Here is a 19893-nt window from a genome sequence, read left to right as displayed (position 1 = left end):
TTCGAACCCGTGCAGGAGATAGTGGAGACTGATAACCAGCCACACGCTGTGGTGAAAAGACAGCAGCATTGCTCAAGCAGCTGTCACTTCCTTCTCTCTTGTTTACATGTGATGCTCCTCCTGTAAAGAAAACTAAGCAAATTAGCATCCATGTGCGGAGATAACTCTGTTGCAAATAATGTCACCATACCTGGATCACAATTTTTCTGAAGGTTGAAATGCATGTGAAGTCCTTGGACTGTCCACATGAGCTTAAAATCCACAGAATTGGATATTTCTAAACTGCCTGGGATTTCTGAAACACAGTAGTGATCTACAACTAACTGGAAAGGGATTTCCTTGGGAGTAAGGTGTACATCAGGGCAGGAAAGAACCCAGGTCCAATTGCCCGGGGCAAGTAAATTTTGCTCTTGGGCAAGTGAAAATGGAAGGTTGGTGGTCCGGTAGGCAAGTGAAATTTAATAGCCTCAGTAGTCTTGTTAGTTGATAAGGAATAAATAAATAAATATATAAATAAATAAAACACTTTAATGGCTGACACAATGAATGAACATGGCACACCTATTGGGCAAGTAATATTCTAGTGGGGGCAACTGGAAACTGAAGTGTACTGGCCTACTGGGCAACTGTATTTCAAATGTTTTTTTTTTTTTCCTGCCCTGTACATGGGAGTCTAACTCTCTTACTCTTCATACTCTTATGAATACATGTATGTACCAGTCAACGGCATTGACAATCTTATAATCACTTGACCATCAATGGATGATGTACATGTACATTAGTAATCCTACTGTATTTTTCAACAAAGTGCAATCAGTTCTAAAGGTCTCAGGATATTGTACATTTTGACATACCTGTCTTGTTGAGAGACCCTGGCAAGTTTGTCCATGGTGGTGTAAAACTGCATTTCTTTTTGTGTCTAACCTCATCAGGGGTGTCTCCATCGTCTGTATTGCTTCCTTGTGAATCTTTTTTCCCATCTTTGACACAAGTCTGTCTCTCAGCTTTGTTAGACTTCCCATTTTTCAGCCCCATTCCACTGCTCTCCCTGTTGTTTGCACAATCATGCTGTCCTCGTCGAGTTCGGATTGACTTGATCCCTAATGACTTTTTACTGCTGTAGTTCTTCTTTGCTTTGTTGGCCTGTGGCTTTGAGCTTGAAGGTGCAGCTTTGGTGACTTGGGTTGTAGTGGTAAGCAGTGGTTTAGTGGTTCCATCGTGAAATGACGGATCTCTTGGTTCATGCAGTGGGTGAGCTCTCTCAAACCATGAATCATTTTGGCTATCAGAAATAGAAGATAATTATATATAATATATAATCAGTCAAATTATTCTTGAACTTTTATTGGTTCTTATTTTTGATCTATTGGAGTCCTGACAGATGCATAGACGATGTCATTAACAATTTTTGTTTCTTTATGTATAAAACAGATAGATTCCATTTTGCCATGCGTCTGTTCAGTAATAGCTCACAGGAGACGTCAAAATGTGGTAAAAAAAAATACTGACACACTCTGCTATCGCCTGGTGTGCCACTTTTTCTTATTACATTTTGACGTTCTTATTTTGTGATCTATCAATGAACAGACACACGGCAACATGAAATCTATTTTTTTTTTCTTTTTTTTCTTTTCATTTCACACTTATTAATATATTAATTAATTTATTAATTATTCTGAATACGTCAGCTAGCTACAAATTTTTCTTACAGTGAGTAGCTCATTTCAAATAGGCTTTCAAAGCAGCTTCATGTCGGCAATTTAAAAAATCAATTTTTTTTATATAAAGTGTATATAATATTATGTCGTGGTTCAATTTTTATCATGGTACAATTTGTTTTAGTGTCTGGTATGTAATGTACTATAATGCATATGAAACAAAGGAAAATACTGAATTGTACCAAGCTTAACCACAACACATCAGTATGTTGCATTAGAAAACAGCCCTAAGAAATTGCATGGGAAGATTGGTTAAAAATTGTGCTTCTATAACTCGATGGAAACACAGAGCTAGCACAAGCTGTTGACGTAATGATGGCATGAGCAAAGAGAATTTACATTTTGATGAACAAAGTAAACAAGTTGTTTCCCTTTTTTTTTTTTCGTCCATTGTTTTCTAAAAGAAATAGAAAACATGTTCTCTGTGTTTCTATTGAGTAATAGAAACACTCATGAAAGTTTGCGAGAGCTCGAAACACTCACCCGTGGCTCGTGTTCCCACAGCATTTGTCCTTCTCCCAAACTTCCACTCGTGTTTCTCTAACTCGATAGAAACACGGTACGTGTTTTCTATTTCGTAATTAGTTCATTGTTAAGTACAGTGAAATGCGTCTAAACCACATACACTGTACAGCATCAAGCATCTCGTACATGTAGATGTATTAAATAACAGTTCATTTCAAACTAATTCCCTCATCCAAAAAACTAAACTAAAGCTTGTGTTACGAACACTAAGCAGTTGATTATAGCTTACGTTTACCAAGGTCATCACAATTGTTCGATTGATTAAGCTTACATTATGCTCTCGCTTATTAATCGATTTTCCCATAAACATCAAAATCTCCGGCTATTATAATGATCAAACCATTTTACCCAACACAATGAGTTCGATAAACTGGCAAAAGGAGTTAAGCTACACACTACTCTCTCATGAAGGATGTTATTTTAAAACGACGGTTGCAACGAATTCAATTCTGTATCTCCTTTTTAAGTATTTCGCTCCTAATTTTTTTTTTTTAAAAATAGAAATTTCAGACATGCTCATATGCTTACTGACGAGCATTAATAAAATGCAAGCCGTGTGTAAAGCTTATTGAAGACATCAACACATTTGGATTCGTCAATATTACACTCACTTCGAATCGTCGTTGAGTTCATCCTCGAAATCTGTTGTAAAGTCGAACCATTTTGGAGCTTCAAACTCGTAATCTGGATCGGTTTCCATCCAGTAATAGGTAACGCAACAGATATAATCACACTGGTTTACATCATCTTGCTGCAAAATGGAGTTTCAAATGAGGGAAGAAGCGTTCTATGAAGGTTTCTTCAAAAATGGCGCCTGAAGCCTGAGTAGATTTGGTAATTTGGGCCCAGGTTCCGCAACAGTTGTGGTTTTTCTCGGCGGGGGAGCATGGACAAGAGAGCAAAATTTAACGTTCTTGGTAATGACTGCGAACTACCAGGCTTTGCAACAAATAATAACAAATGGTTTCAGAGATAGATTTTAAATAATTATGCAAGTTTGAAAAATAGCGCAACTTTGAGCAACTATTTTGATAGGTAACGTTTTTGGTGAACGTCGAACAACTCCTAAACAGCCTTACCCTAACAACATAGAGGCTTAACGAGGCGAAGGGACCGGTCATTATTTATCACCGGCAGGGGGGTCGGAAGAGTTTCGGCTAAAGAGAGTAACATTTAACTGATCCCCCCTTTAAATTTTATTTTATTGAAGTGATCCCCCCTCATAGCTATTGATAAATGTCGTGATACCCCCCCCCCCTCCGTGTCCCATGCCTTCCCACACACATCCAACTTTCGACGTTGTATGTTTAGTGCTTTTAAGACCTTAAACGGCGACATGAAATTATTCTAACTATGATTTACTTACAGTATAATGAACCCTCCATATGGTGCAGTCTCTTGGTCCGTGTCTTTTGCTAGTCTGGATCCCGATATCTGATCAGGGCTCTTAGCAGAAGTTTTCACAGGCATCCAATAAAGCATAACTGGCGGCGTAAATGCAAGCGAGGCCCGAAGGGCCAAGCCAACCTAGGGAGGTCCGAGGGCATGCCCCCTGGAAAATTTTGACATTGTAGGTTACCAAAGATGCGATTTCATGCATTTGGGAGGGCGGCAAAGACGGGCATAGGCGTACGGGCACCTACGGACTTGGGCGGGGAAGGGGGGGGGGGTGGGGCGCTGTGACTTCCTTGCCCGAAAAACATATACGTAACGCCCGAATACGTGAGAGTTCAGTGAAATCGGCATGCAAACGCACTCAAATTGCATGAAAAGCAAAACCGTTCACAGCGCTCACATCTAAGGGAACTACTATGATTCCCCCCAAAAACTAGTTCTATTGAAAGCTTGCTTACTCAATGAAAAAGGAAAAGATCTTCCTCTCATGGCACCTGATATGGCGTTCGTTCAGCGACATTTTTGTTTCAAGATGCACCGTTTGGACGTGAGCAAGAAGCTGGGGACTCTATTCGACACGAGCGTCCCGATATACTCGAGAATTTCTAATAACGAAACGAGGCATTGCTAGACGTACTTCGAAAGAGTCTTCTTTTGGCCACAGGAGACTCGTAGCGTACAAAAGGCTCTTTTCAGAGCCACTACAAAAACCAAAGTCTTGGTCTTCGTTCGTAATTTTGTAATGCTTTATCTTAAGTGTCTTGCCCGAATCATGAGCCTTTTGCCCGAAAAATTACATAATTTCCGTAGCTGGGGGATGCAGTCCCCCTCCCCCACCCCCCCCCCCAGCTCGTACGCCTAGTGTTACGGAAAAAGAGTTGTTTATGATCATAAAATTAGACGTAGCAGGTAGCGCTGTTTCGATTCACCTTTTCAAATACTATTTTCCTCTTGAAACGTCTCAGTCTGTTATGTCTTAAGTTATCGTTGTGTGTGCGCAAGTTTTAATAACCGGAACAGGTGGCCAGCTACATTTGATTTTACAGCTGGTGGAATTCCGCCGTTCTACCTTGTGACTGATGTCAGTTGACATACCAGCAATCTAACCATCCCAAGTGCTTGGAAACTGCTAAGTTACTTTTTAAAGTGCCAAATAACCGTCCACTAAGCCTGTGTGGGCAAGTGGCATTTAGCGGTCGGCCCCCCTTTTGGGCTCTCAGTTATGACTTATCCCCCCTTCTGTTATCCTAAGAATCAAATGATCCCCAAGAATTCACTGACTGCCCCCCCCCCTCCCCTCCCCTTTTCCCGACGATAAATAATGACCGGTCCCTAACCTCGCCCTGAGGTCGAGATTTAACTATTGAGTCGCCGTGTTGAATCCACCAACTTGAATTTATAACATCACATCACTGTAGAAAAATATGAGCCAGTAGTGGAATTATAGAGGAAAAGGTTGGTTAAAAATCTCAATCCGACATCTTGTAATTTTTTTACAAATTTTGAGGCAAAAACTGACAATTCTGTCAAACATAGCTGTCTCAAACCATAGTTAGTTACCACTAACTATATGCTAACACCGGTTGGCACGAAACAACAAAATTTGGTGCCGAGGCACACACCAAACAAACGTTTAAAATTTCAAGACATTCCATTCAGTTTTCACTTAATCAGTGAAACATTTCACATCGTTTTTGTTTCATACAAGCTAAATGTGACCTCTCTCTAAAAGAACCATGTGGATATCATGACCACTTCCATTCACTTCTGAGTTTTTCAGGACGTGGAAGGGGAGGGAAACTGAGAGGTTTAGTGGGTCAGCTGGACAGCTGTAGTCTAGTAAGTCACTGAAGACTTCTATAACAAATAAAACCTGCCACTTGTTTTTGTACACAACATTAGTCTCTGTACATATCTGACTGAACAGTTTCTTTGCGTGGGATACCTGTGGTATCCCACACTATTGTCATCGGCTCGTGTCCGTTAATGCAAATGAGGTATCCAACACATGTACCCTTTGGGTACCTATTATTTTAATTACCATATTTCTTCATCGTCTTCTTCATAAACTTCTGCACAGAATATGTGAATGGTCATGAATATATGAAAGACTTTTCTTCAACTTTCACTTTATACAATAACTTCCAATGTCTTAATAGGCTAATTTCGATATCTTAAAATTCTAACTTGTCTCCGAGACTCTGAGGAATAAACAAACAAACGTAGTCGCATCAAGCTGAAAGGTAAATAATTAATTTATTTTGTTTTATTCCCCCAAGCCTCGGAGCAAGTTAAAATTTAAATATATCAAAATAGCCCTTTTCACGTTTAATTTTTCTCATTTGCATTACAATGTAATCCAACGTGTATGCGAGGCAATTTCGGGCTAAAACAACAAAGTAGCCCGAAGTTGCCTCACATACACGCTAGATATTATTGTAATGCAAATGACAAAGTTAACCGTGAAAAGGGCTATTGGCAACGCCTCCTATTTTTATTAGCAGTTATAAAATAACTGAGATACTACGCGCGCTCCGATTAGTCAAAAACCTATCGTCTTTTATACCGGTAAATGTATGGTTTCCGATACGCGGCACTTCGAGAGAACAATCGAAAAACTAGTAAACATAGCCAAACGGCTCAGGATTTACAAGGTTTTTTTTCGTGTTCTCCCAACATCCCGCGTACTTTATTGCGCCGGTAAACAAATAGAAACAGTGGTCTCACGTGCTGAGTTGTTCTTTGTTTCAGGATCACTTTAGCTTTGAATAAAACTCGTTGACAAATCATGCAGCAGGGACCTTGTACAAACCACAACGACAGCGAAAACGTCCCAAAACAAAGGGTTTAAATGGGGAGTGGTACAATGGCTCTGCACTCGTTATAAAGCTAAATACATTTCTTAGCCAACCTATGCAAAAAAAGAAGAAAAAAAAACGAAAAACAAACAAGTACATCACAGGGGCATACTATTTTATTGGAATTAAACGCTTTGTTGACGTATCTAGCTGTGTTCCTCGACAGGCAAGTGTCAAGATTCTAAAGCAAAATGTTTATCCATTTTGGAATATGCGTCGCGGTCATCTTTGCGTGTGATGTCCAACTCGCTCCCCCGGATCGCGACCAGAACAACTAAAATATAACGCTGAATAGGAAAACTGCGAATTTTCATTATTTCTGAAAAAAAAGGGTAACTTCTTGAGGTATACCCACATTTTTTAAAGAGATTTTACTAAAAAATTCCGTTTCATTTGATTTTCATTTGATTTTCATTTGAGTTTCATTTCATTTTCATTTTCGGTTAAATGGTTCGCTTCTCGGAAATTCAACAATTTCCGGATTTTTAGGAACCTTTCCCTGTAAATTTCCGTGCCATTTGTCCCCGCGTCGAAAATTTCGGAATTTTTGGTTCAATGGAAAGCACGGACGTCCAGTGTTCGAGTCTCTTCCTTAGCAATGAGCACAGATCAGCGTCTGATCATGCAATGCCTGTTTACCAGTCTTGTGATCACTGAAAAGGATTCTATTTATTCCCCAGATGCAAGAGAGAAGTTGCAAAGACAGCGAGTCAGCCCAGCAACAAGATTAAACGAATGCTGGTTTCGATGCTGCAAAAGGTTCATCACTCGATCCCTACTATAACCCGCTAGCTAAGTAGAAGATGACACAACTCCATTGAAATAAATCCGTGGTGGTGGAAATTTACATTAAGGTAATTCCTCTGAAATAAAAGTGACAATAGATTTTTCGTCAAACTTTGTCCACTGAATATTTGTCATATGGTAACTTCAATTTTGAAATAAAAAAGGGGGGTGCCCATGCTCATTAAGGAGCAGGTGGCATTGAAAATGCCCCATTTTGGCATTATTTAATGCTTATTATAAGAACACATTCCCAGTAATCGTAAAATCTTTGTGAACCCAGGCTTATAAGAACACGCATTAAACTACAGTCAATACATTGTGTCGGACACAAATAAACATTTTAAGTTTGATTCAGGCAGAAAGCTAAATCCTTGATTAAAAATTTGAACCAAATTTCTTGACGTGGTTACTGACTGCAAAATAGAAAAAACCCCAGTGTATCTGCTATTTTTCTTATTTATTCAATTTTCAGCAATAGAAATTAGATCAGTCTTTTCTCACGCAAAGCTTATGATTAGTTGATTACATTGACTGGAAAAAAAATTGGGGTGCCCGTGCTCGTTGATGAGCTAGAGCCATTTTTCAACTGACAGAGCTCAATATCAAGACAAATCCGTCGTATTTTCAATATGCGCGTGCACGAGCGCGCGCTAATGACGCCATAAATTATGCACAGTAAGGATGCGCAATGCAAATGTGAGGAATGACCTTAAACCATCAGCCTCCGGTTATGCTTTAATTCTCTTTTGGATCATTGACATTTCTTGTTTTAACATTCAAACTGGTTATTTGATAGCCAGAAATTCGAGGATTCGCTTGCAGTATCAGTGTATTTCGAATGCTTTTCCTAAGTAAACCCACACGGGTCCCTTCCGTGGCTATCGATAAACTTGGTTACTGGTAACCAGCTGAAAACTAACACCTTTGGCGGAGTGACTTGCAGCTCGAGATACTGATATGTTCACGAACGGAGTGGCAGCAAATATGTATTCTTTTAGTCAGATTAGAAGCCTTAACCGCAACTATAACGAACTCAACATTTCTTATTTCAGAGCAGCCTCTAGCAAGCAAGACCATTTAAGATTGTTATCGCCATGCATTGGTTCAAGTTCTTCCTTGTATTTTCGCTGCGTCTCTGTTTAATGGAGCCGTGCTTCGTGGCAGCACAAGGCTTGCGCCACAAAGGCCACCGCGGCTGCTACCGTTGCGGAAGGTTGGCAATTTTTTTAGGTTTTTTTTTTTCATATAAGTACTGTAGTTTACAGTAGTTTATTTCGTACCTAGTTCTAGTTCTCTTCCCTCAGCTCTGCGATACGTTTCGCTTCGCCCTCTCAACGAGTTGACCTCTTTTCTATAAAAATATCGTTTTTCCGGTCGAGGCTGAATATTCTTATTTTTCTGCCGATTTTAGACTGAAAAATTGTTGTAAATATTCTTAAATTATAACATATGACGTTTCTGTTTTCGAATGTACTTGGTGTCTCTTGAATTAATTTTGGAGCCAGTCTGCAAGCATTGAAGTCGGGAATCACGCATAAAATTTCCCGTAAAAATGTTATTAGCATCAAACATACGGCTGGCGCTGTTTTTGTTGCTTTTTAGCCAGTTTTTTTCTTATAAAGTTTCGTTAAAAAAATATAGTTGTACTATATTTATAAATGTTTAGACGCAAAGCTATATTGTTTTCAAAATCTCAGCCTTGGGTTTATTCTTAAAATATTCTTAGAATTGCAGAAAAAGTTTTACCTCGATATTCTTACAAAACATATTCTTATAAAAAAAGAAAGCGTGTACATGCTATTAAGGCGGCTCAAAACAGTTTCCAGTGGTTTCCAGTACTTAGATTTACCCTATGTGTATAGGGCTCAGAGCCAACTTAAATTTTCAAAACTTGAAGGTGACTCTGAACCCTATGTACAGAGTTTTGTAAAACTTTGCCAAAAGTTGCGTCTTATCATGCTTATTTAAATTTGATAATATTAAAAAATTTCACCGAGCCATTTTTGAATTATAAGCCCTTATAGCTGTAATTAAGGATGTTTTTAGCAGGTCATACTGTTGCTCTGTTAACCTATTGCGTCATGAAAATGAAAACAACGTGTTCACCAATGATTGTGCAGTTTTTTGATACCATGATTGTGGCATCAAATGATAAAGAATTCTTATAAATGACCAATCAAAATCTAAGTGCTGGAAACTGTTTTGAGCCACCTTAATGGAGGCGTTAGGACAGGAAGCCACAACTGTATTACATAAAGCGCTGGACAGAATTGTTCTTTATCGACATTTTAGAGTAAAAAGGATTATTTTTATTCCTTAGATGCGAGAGAGAAGTTGAAAAGGAAGCAGACAAACCCTACAACAAGATTAAGCGAATTTTACCCCCTGGATCTCATCGCTAAAGAGCACATGACACGATTCAATTCAAGTGAATTCATGGTGATGGAAAAGGACCTCAAGCTACCCATTTCTTATTATCTCTTGTTTTAGGACCATGAAATAGACTAGATGGCAATATAACGAATAATTTTCATTTTTTTAAAAGTGAAGAATAGTTACTTTGAAAAGATAACAGCTATAATAGGTAGCAATCTTGATATATTTTAAAGGTACATATGTGTTATTTGCCGGCTGGAAAGTCTGTATGGTGAAAAACTGTGACCGAGGTCCTGAAAATGCTGCCCGAGGCCTGCGGCCTCGGGCAGCATTTTCAAGCCCGAGGTCACAGTTTTTGCACCATACGTACCGACCGTAAGCCGCCAAATAACATGTTTTTTTTTTTTTTCCTGCAGTAAATTGGTTTTACAGATTACAAATGGGTTTCTTTACGCAAATCTTGGCATTCAATCGGCTTGCGCGCCGTCTACCAACGATTTGTAATAAATCTCGGCAACGAGCGAGTAACTCAGATAGTAGACAAAGAAAGATGTATTAAAAAACAGACTTTTTTCGACCTACTTTGGGTTAGGTGCATTTATTTCACCAGTTAAGTTCTCCAAAATTGTTTTTGCGGTGTGAAATTTCGTGCGAAGTTTGAAGTTTTACTACGAAAACAATTTCTGTCAGTCGTTGCTTTTAAATTACTTCGTCACTTTTCTACCGTAAATTTAATAGCAGAAAGCGAGGAAATTCGTTGAGTGTATTCCACAGAAATTCTTCTAAATACAGCAACGATCAGAGAGGTAAACTCGACTGAAATTGACTCAAATTTTACGGCTAGAAGGACAGGATTATGCGCCATTACAGCGCCAAGCTACAAACAATTAAGCAAACTCTCACAACTTCAAAACACTCAATTGAATTTACTTACAGTGACTTTCCTTGCCATTTTAAAGTGAACAGAGATAAACTTGCGTTGACTAATGGTTGATGGATGTGTAAAAAAGGCCAAAGATTGACGATTACCGCTAACCTTTACGAGCGAAATTTAGGCAGCGGGAAAAACATCCGGCCCGTGGACCGTATCGTAAAAAGCTGGACCGGTCACGTGCGTATGATTAGCCGATCAAATTCGAGGATTTAGGATTCCGGCCCGCTCAGATTCTTGAGAAAAAAATAATGTATATTACTACAGCCTTAGCTTTTAACGAAATAAAATAAATTACAATATATAGACAGGAAGTCACATGAGCCTTAGCTGGTTTTTATGCGTGTACTCTATCCTGGTCGAGTTGGAATTTAGAAATGTTGGTTTTTGTGGAGGGAGGAAGACCGGAGAACCTATAGAAAATACCTCGGGCAAGGCAAGAACCAACAACAAACTCAACCCACGTATAATGACACTGGAAAGAAATCAAATCCGGGACACATTGGTGGGAGTCGAGTGCCCTCACCACTGCGCCATCCCTGTTCCCCAAGTTCTTATGGAAATTACAAGACGAAAGAATCTAGAATGTTTGAAATTTTCGACAGGAAAGCTTCTTGGCCAAGTTTGAATTTTGATGCATCGATCCGTAAGCTATTACCACTAAATAGAAAACAAATAAAGCACATCTGGCCGAAGGACTAAGAACTTTTAAAACTTTCAAAAGATGGAGAGAAAAGAACTTTACTCGAAACAGGTCAATTAACGAGCCTATGCTTTTATCCTACATAGAATGTGCAAGAACAGGCCAGCTGGACAGCTGTAGTTTAATAAATCACTGAAGACCAGTAGATCTAGAACAAGTAAAACTCTTCACTTCGTCTCGCGAAATTAATCTTTGTGCAAATCTCTAAATGAACAGTTTTTAAATTACCACTGAGATATCCAGTTTCATTATATTCTTTATGAACTTCTGCTCAGAATACATGAATAATTCTTGTATTCATTCTTAGACAGTAGATGACGATTGCTTATCAGTCCACAAGCCTATTTTTACCAGCAATTAGAGCACAGACGCACGAACAGTGTCAACACCTTTAGAACTTGAAATTTTGCCAAAATGTTTACAAGTTGTTTAGCTTCTTTAACTTTTATCTAAGAGAAAAACCGCAAAGCTTCAGGGCCAAGTGTGAATTTCGACGCACCGAGCGTAAGCTATTACTACTAAGTAGGAAACAAATAAAGCAAATTTGGCCGAAGGACTAAGATAACTTTTAAAACTTCCAAGACATTGAGAAAAAACTTTATTCGAAACAGCTCAAAAAGCCTCTGCTTTTACCTTATATAGGCTGTGCAAGAACGAGTACAACGAGTAGAACTTTTCACCTCTTCTTGCCAAATTAATCTTTGTGCACATCTCTAAATGAACAGATTTTAAATTATCATATATTTTCATTATCTTCTTTATGAACTTCTGCTTAGAACGCATGAATGACTATTCTTGTATTCATCTTTAGACAATAGATGACAATTGTTTATCAGTCCACAAGCCTATTTTTAGCAGCAGTTAGAGGAGAAACACACGAACTGTGTCAACACCATAAGAACTTGAAACTTTCCCAAAATGTTTACAGGTTGTTTAGCTTTTTAACTTTCATCTAAGAGAAAACGTGCATAACCGTACTGCTTTAGTGATTTACAACATCAACATCGGTTTAGATGTTTTTGTTTTACTTAGACTAGATTCGACTGCTAAGTGAAAAACACGCATTGATAGAGTTTGTTTATTTGCAGTCCTCAAAGAACAGATGCAATAGACCTGAACTCGGTAATTATTCAGTTGGTTTTTAATCATTTCCGTTAATACATAAGAAGTGAAATATTTATAGAAACACTTTTCCTAGTCACGTTTTAGATATTTGAGTTCCTTCACGTACTTTGAATAAGACGTCATCTCGTACTGTGTGTTTCGAGATCATTTTGCCTGAATGAATTTAGAATCAACGTTCTCTCCAACTTTTGCCTAACGTTCTATCTCGTCTTATCTCAAGCGTTGGTCGTTTGCTTCTTTTCTGCTGTTGTGTACCAATAAAACATTGTTCAAGTAGTCGGCAGATACAGTTGACTGCGACTCGTTGTCCCAAGCCTACTTTGACAAAATAAATTTATTTATCGCTGCGCATGAAAAGCGACATTGCGGTGAGAACACCCACTTCGTAGAATATGATTGGTTTTCGCACCAACAGATGTCCAAGTAGTCTGTAGATACAATTGACCGCGCTTCGTGGTCCCAAGCCTACTTTGACAATGTTACGACACAATTTATCACTGCGCATAAAAAGCGACATTGCGGTCAGAAGGGCCACCTCGTAATTCCATAATAGGAGTATATGATTGGTTTTCGCACGAATAGATAATGTTAGGCGCTGGATTATTAACAGTAGCTACTCCTCCCTGTTGGTCATTTCTGTGTGAAGCATTGAAATCGGTTTTATAGCCGAAGATTGGACTCATTCACTGCAGTAAGTATTTTTCAAATACTCTTCGCAAGTGACCCAACATATACAGCTTCCTTCCTTGGCTAAAGATAAACTTATTTATTAGTAGACATCTAAAAACTGGCATATTTGGTTGCATGCATGGGTAGCTTGCAGTTCGAGATACTGAAGTGTTGTCTCTTGTAAATAAAATTCAGTAATGAAACAGAGTTACAGCAAATATCATTTTTTTAAAAGTTTCAGCCAGGGCCTTGACCCACTATTATAATGAACTTGAAATGTCTTATTTCAGACCAGCTTCTAGCAAGCAAGACCATTTACGATTGTTGTCGTCATGCATTGTTTCAAGTATTTCTTTGTGTTTGCTTTACTTCTGTGTTTAATGGAGCCATGTTTCGTGGCAGCACAAGAAGGCAAGGATAATTGCCACGGACGGATAAGGTTTGAAGTCCATTTCTTGTCTTCATATATGTAGCGAAGGGTTCAGTTTTTAGATATGCATTATATTTCCTAGTTAGCTGGCGGTCTAATTCCCGGACTCTGCTGTCTGTTTCGCTCCGTCCGCTCAACGAGTGGTGCAACTAATTGGGCCGTAAGGTGACAGGAACGGCACAACTTGGCAAAGTTGCCTTTGAGTCGGTTTAGCAATGAGCTTTTCAGTCCATGAAGTGTGCTTTCTTGTTGTATAGCGTTTCTAGTTTATTCGCCTGTAGTGACCATCTCTATTACGCGTGATCATCTTTCTCATTTGATTACCTAGAATGAATGTTCTGTTATGTCCGAGTTCTGTTCAGGGCATCATTGAAAAACATTATTTTTATTTCTTAGATGCAAGAGAGAAGTTGAAAAGGAAGCAGACAAGCCCTACAACAAGGTTAAGCGAATTTTACCCCCTGGAACTCATCGCTAAAGAGCACACGGCACAATTCGATTCAAGTGAATTCATGGTGATGGAAAAGGACGTCGATCTAGCGACTGCTCGTTATGCTTCATTTCTTATTATTTCTTGTTTTAGGACCACCAAATACACTAGATGGCAATGTAACGAATAGGTTTCATATTTTAGAAGTGAGCCAATAGTTACTTTAAAAAGATAACAGCTATAACAGATAGCAATGTTGATATTTTTTCAGGTGCTGTATATTACTATAACTACAGCCTTTAACGAAATAAAATAAATTACAATATTTGGACAGGAAGTAACATCAGCATTAGCTGGTTTTCATACAGTTCCTTTAGCCTGGTCGAGTGGGAATCCCTCGGAACATGGCGAGAACCAACAACAAACTCAACCCACATTTAACACTGGGAAGAAATCAAATCCGCGACACATTGGTGGGACTTGAGCGCCTTCACCACTGCGTGATCCTTGCTACCAAGTTCCTCTGGCCGGGAAATTACCAGACGAAGGAATCTTAAGCCCCGGCAAACGATCGCATTATATCAACACAGCATATCGCAACATTGTTGGCCCAGCATTTGCAAGCTCCGGCTAAACGATCGCAACATTTCAGCACAACGTATCGCGACATTGTTGGGCGCAACATGTTGCGTGCGTTTTTCCACCCTGTTGCGACGTGTTGTACGCGACGATTGCAACATTGTTGCACGAACCTAGCCAAACGATTGCAACATCATGAAACATCCACAAATGATGGAAGAAAAATTTGACCAGTTTGAAATTTAAGCCAACAACACCCAACATGTCGAAACACGTCGCAACAGTGTGGCCAAACGTACGCAACATGTTGCGCTTAACAATGTTGCCATATGTTGAGTTAAAATGTCGCCATCGTTTGGTCGGGGCTTTATAGAATATTTGACATTTTTGGCAGGAAAGCTTCGGGGTCAAGTTTCAATTTTGATGCACTGACTTTAAGCGTTTTGCTACAAAGTAGAAAAAAAAATATGGCCCATTTTACCATAACTGTTAAAACTTCCAAAACATTGAGAAAAAATAACTTTACTCGAAACAGCTCAACGAGCCTATGCTTTCACCTTACATAGAATGTCCATTTGGCCGTTAATACATAAGAACTCAAATATTTATAGAAACACTCTTCCTAGTCACGTTTTCGGATATTTGAGTTCCTTCACGTACTTTGAATAAGACGTCGTCTCGTACTGTGTGTTTCGAGATCATTTTGCCTGAATGAATTTAGAATCAACGTTCTCTCCAACTTTTGCCTAACGTTCTATCTCGTCTTATCTCAAGCGTTGGTCGTTTGCTTCTTTTCTGCTGTTGTGTACCAATAAAACATTGTTCAAGTAGTCGGCAGATACAGTTGACTGCGACTCGTTTTCCCAAGCCTACTTTGACAAAATAAATTTATTTATCACTGCGCATGAAAAGCGACATTGCGGTGAGAACGCCCACTTCGTAATTCCATGACAAGAGTAGTATATGATTGGTTTTCGCACCAACAGATGTCCAAGTAGTCTGCAAATACATTTGACTGCGCCTCGTTGTCCCAAGCTTACTTTGACAATGTTATGAGCCAATTTATCACTGCGCGTGACAAGCTACAGTGCGGTCAGAACGCCCACTTTGTAATTCCATAACAAGAGTACATGATTGGTGTTCGCACAAACGGTCGACGTAAGGCCTTTGATTATTAAGCAGTAGCTACTTGATCCCGTTGTTCAGTTGTGTGTGAAAAGTTTTCAAAACGGTTTTGTAGCCGCAAATTGGATTCGTTCGCTGCAGTAAGTATAGCACAAATGCTTTCCCTAAGTGATTCCATACAGGTCGAACCATTATCGTTACACTATAGCTGGACATAAGTAGGCATCCGAAAACTGACATATGTTTGGTGGGATGGCTTACAGATCGAGATACTATACTAATATTTTGTTTCTAGTACTGACAACATTCAGCCGATGAAAACAAGTTGCACCAAATATGTTCTTTTAGATTAAGGGTCTTGACTCAGACTATAACGAATTTATATGTATACGGGTCGAACCATTATCGATATACTATAGTGACAAGTAGGTATCTGAAAACTGACATGTTTGGCGGGATGGCTCGAGGTAGTTCATAACATTCAGCCGATGAAAAGGAGTTGCAGAGAATATGTTCTTTTGGTTTAAGGGTCTTGACCCAGACTATAACGAATTTAAAACGTCTTATTTCAGAGCAGCTCCAAACAAGCAAGGTCATTTACAGCTACTATCGCCATGCGTGTGAATAAGTTCTTGTGTGTGTTTGCTCTGCTTTTGTGTTTAGTGGAACCATGTTGGGTGGTAGCACAAGGTGGAAGGCGCGATTGCGCTGGTCGCATAAGGTTTGCAGTCATTTCATTTCTTCATTCTCATATATGTGCCAAAGGGTGTTATGATATACGCATTATATTTCCTGCTAGCTCGAGTTCTCTTCCTTGAGCTCTGCTGTTTTCGCTCCGCCCGCTCAACGAAGGAGTCATGCAGTTAGTGGCGACGCAGGCGAGAGGAAGCTATAATAACATTACAAAGTTGTCTTCGGTTCTATGTCGTAATAAAACTTTACAGTGAAGTCTTTTGCCTTTGTTATATACGGTTTCTAGTTCATACGCTAGTTAGGGATCATCATTATTACATGAAAATAGTTTCTCCTGTGATTATCAACAGCGAATAGTGTTGAAGTCTCCATCTTAGCAATGGTCACAATTAGGCGCCTGATTTTCCGATGTTTATATTCAACGTTGGTGATTACTGAAAATGATTATATTTATTCTCTAGATGCAAGAGAGAAGTTGACATGAAAGCGGGTAATCCCTACACCGGGATTAAACGATCGTTGTTTTCGATGTTGGAGAAATATCCACCACGGCCCTCTGCCTAAGAAACTGAGACGACGCAACTTCATTAGAAAGAATTCATGTTGACGGGAAACTACTTCAAGATACCGACTACCAAATGGTTTTGCTTCATTTATCGTTAAATGTTCTTTCTTGTTTTTGGATCCATAAAATAGAACAGATGACTTTATACCGAATAGTTTTTAATAAATGAACCGTTAGTTGTACCGTTGTAAATATTGTCAAAACAACAGTTGGAAGAACTATGCTAGTTTATCCCTTTGAACATCTTAGTTAAATGTGGTCACAATCACTTATACATCTCGATCCGCGCGCTTAAAAGAAAGATACAGTTAGAGGACGCGTAATTGTAAGCGGCAGTGCAGTACAAAATATTGGAAAAGTACCCTCAATCTATTTTGTAAGCCTAAAGCTTGTCCACTAAGTCTCATGTCTTTGTCGTACGTGGTTGCTAATTTATTCGCTTGCAAGTACATGGCCATCATTATCCGTGAACAGCAGCGACAAAATATTTAGCTTTTCCCCATAAATCCAGGAGAGAAGTTGAGAAGAAAGCTAATTATTCCAATACTCGGGACAAAAGCTCGATGCTGGTAAAACGATTTTCCTTGGACACAGATCCTTGTCTTATTCAGCCATGTTCGTCTTATATTCTAGCAATTACTGAAAATGATTATCTCTATTCTGCAGATCCAAGAGTGAAGTTGAGAAGGAAGCAGTTCAACTCAACGCCAGGATTAAACAATCGCTCTTTTCGAAGACGAAGAAAGGTCGTGGCATTATCCTCTCGGGTTAAATGGGAGACGACACGACTCAATTAAATTCATGGCGTTGGAAAAAATACATCACGCCATCAGCGGTCGGTTATGCTTCATTTCTTATTTGGATGTTATTTCTTGTTTTTGGCACCACAAAATGGACTAGAGGGCAATATAACGGATAGTTTTCAGTTTTTTATAAGTAAACCGATGGTTGTTGTAAACATGTTGTCAAACGGTAGCTTAGCTACTATAACTTCTCCAATAAAATTCACTCCCTTCAGGAATAAATGATTTTATTCATCTTATCTTGTTGATTAACTTTCTACTCGTTAAGATCAGATTAAATACGGGAGCTGTATATTAGGCTTGCAAAAGGAAGTGCCGGCCAGATTACGGCCTCTTTTTCTTCTGCTGCTCGACGTGAAAGGTTTCTTCCCACCTTGTAGCCTCCCCACAGCGAACAGATTAGTTGGGAACATAAATTGGGCGACGTTTTTTGTGGCAGGTTTGATGTAATTTGAAGATTTCATGTAATTTGGTTTAGGTGTTAGCAAATAAGCCTTCATGAGTATGTAAAAGAATGATAGTTTTAGTCTATATTTTCCGACCCTTACCAATGTACATTTCTAGTTGGTTTATAAACAATTATTGGATGAGGTTTTTGTGATATCTAGAATAATCAAGGTCGAGGTAAGTGTTATCAGCGGAAGCCGAAGGCTGAGGCTGATAACACTAACCGAGACTTATAATTGTTTTTATTATTCATTGTTTTAAAGAAAATAACGACAAACGCATTTTCGCAACGAACACAGTTTATTTTCGACAAGCCATGTTCTTACGTGAACTTGACTAGCTGCTATCAGATTATTGAATAATCTGTAGGTTGCGCTGTTTCCCAGAATTAACAGTAGGCTTTTAGCCAATGAGAAGACAGATGGTGACTACAATATATGATAATATAGATTAAGCGAGCGAAAAGCTTGATCAGTTTTTAAAAATATGTTGTTGGTCTGATGTTTGAAACGGTTTCTTGGAAGAGGAGTGATGTCACATGGACACCAATCTCTCTAGGAAGCTAACTAAGATATCGACACGTTACGTAACGAGGGGTTCCATTTATGGAAGTGCAGTGCTATCACAAAGAGAAACGGAGAAAATGTATGGAAAACAAAAGGCCCGAAAAGGCAATACTGACCACATTATATTGTACTCTTTATTTAATCTCTCGACTGCTATCTACTATAGCATAGTTTATTATATCTTGTCCAAAGGGCACAGAAAATAAATTCTGGGGAATAAACAACACTCCCCCACCCCCCAGAAAAAAAAAATAAAAAAAAAAAAAAAAAGAAGAAGAAGAAGAAAAGAAAAAAAACGTCCGTATTCATGGAAACATTTTATTATTATTATTATTATTATTACAAATTTAAATCAGTAGAATTTAGCAGAAATAGGTTACAGTGGAGCTGCTGCGCGCTGAAGGCGCGCGAGCGGAGCCCGATACCTTAGAAAATTTGGTAAGTCATCAGTCGATCTCAAAAATTTGGGTTGTCACGTGACTGTCCGTACGTAGGTACGTCCGTCTTTACGTCCGTATGCCAAGCCCCACATACCTTGAAAAATAAGAGAGTAGCACCATTACGATAGGTACATCTTTGATATTGGACATCCATGTTATGATTAATAGACAGATGTCAAGACAAGGTATCCGTTGAAACGTGACAATATCGCGGGCCCAGGTCAAGAACTCATCGAGTCGCTTGTTTTTGTTTTGAAGTTTACTGCTGATCAGGTACTGAATTTTCGATTAGATCGCGGGCTCAAGCGAGGTTATTACGCTGGGGAAGAGGGAGGGAGTGCATGCACAGGCAAAATTTCGGCGCAAATCAAACCCTGTTACGTTCTTGACTTTTCTTACGACATATTCCCTGCACAATCGTCTCTTAGAAAGTCCCTGATATATTGAAGAATACAAAAGCAAAAACCGACATGACGTAGGATTATTTTTGGCTGGTTTGGCCAGCCGAAATATAGTACACTTTCAAAAAATCATCCTACGTTGTGTCGGTTTTTGCTTTTGTATTCTTCATTTTATATGTGAAGCCGATTAGATCACTATTGATCCAACGTATACCAGCAGGATCATCGTTCCGGTTGCTTGCTTAAACAATTTATAGCCTGACATATTGCCTACGTAATTTCAACTCATTAGGTATGGTTTTTTAAAATGTAACCAGAAAAAATTGTG

The 19893-nt window shown here is 38.9% G+C and overlaps 1 protein-coding gene and 1 long non-coding RNA gene across 3 annotated transcripts in view; one reads left to right on the top strand and one right to left on the bottom strand.

The window, feature by feature from the left end:
* LOC145495329 (uncharacterized) overlaps window positions 1-4137 on the bottom strand; it is a 7058-nt gene extending 2921 nt beyond the window's left edge. Inside the window, exons 1-3 of the mRNA XM_081474921.1 lie at window positions 2855-4137; window positions 855-1282; window positions 1-120 (exon numbers count right to left, since the gene is read on the bottom strand). The exon at window positions 1-120 is cut by the window's left edge and continues 2921 nt beyond it. Of these exons, the coding sequence (XP_081331047.1) occupies window positions 1-120; window positions 855-1282; window positions 2855-2943 (637 nt within the window). The 5' untranslated portion in view covers window positions 2944-4137. The remainder of the gene's footprint in view (window positions 121-854; window positions 1283-2854) is intronic.
* An 8107-nt stretch (window positions 4138-12244) lies between these two features.
* On the top strand, window positions 12245-18229 carry LOC145495323 (uncharacterized). 2 transcript variants are annotated; one of them, XR_014050398.1, is made up of 5 exons: window positions 12245-13108; window positions 13377-13525; window positions 13913-16371; window positions 16805-16984; window positions 17575-18229. It is a non-coding gene; the product is annotated as an uncharacterized LOC145495323 (long non-coding RNA). The 2 variants fall into 2 exon arrangements; XR_014050399.1 differs by having other exon boundaries at window positions 12246-13108; window positions 13913-15790; window positions 16223-16371; window positions 16805-18229.
* The last annotated feature ends 1664 nt before the right edge of the window (window positions 18230-19893 follow it).

The sequence above is a fragment of the Orbicella franksi genome, chromosome 8 (genome assembly GCF_964199315.1).
Source record: "Orbicella franksi chromosome 8, jaOrbFran1.1, whole genome shotgun sequence".
In the NCBI taxonomy this organism is placed as follows: domain Eukaryota; kingdom Metazoa; phylum Cnidaria; class Anthozoa; order Scleractinia; family Merulinidae; genus Orbicella; species Orbicella franksi.
Note: the sequence above shows the minus strand (reverse complement) of the source record. Positions and strands in the feature narration are given on the sequence as shown.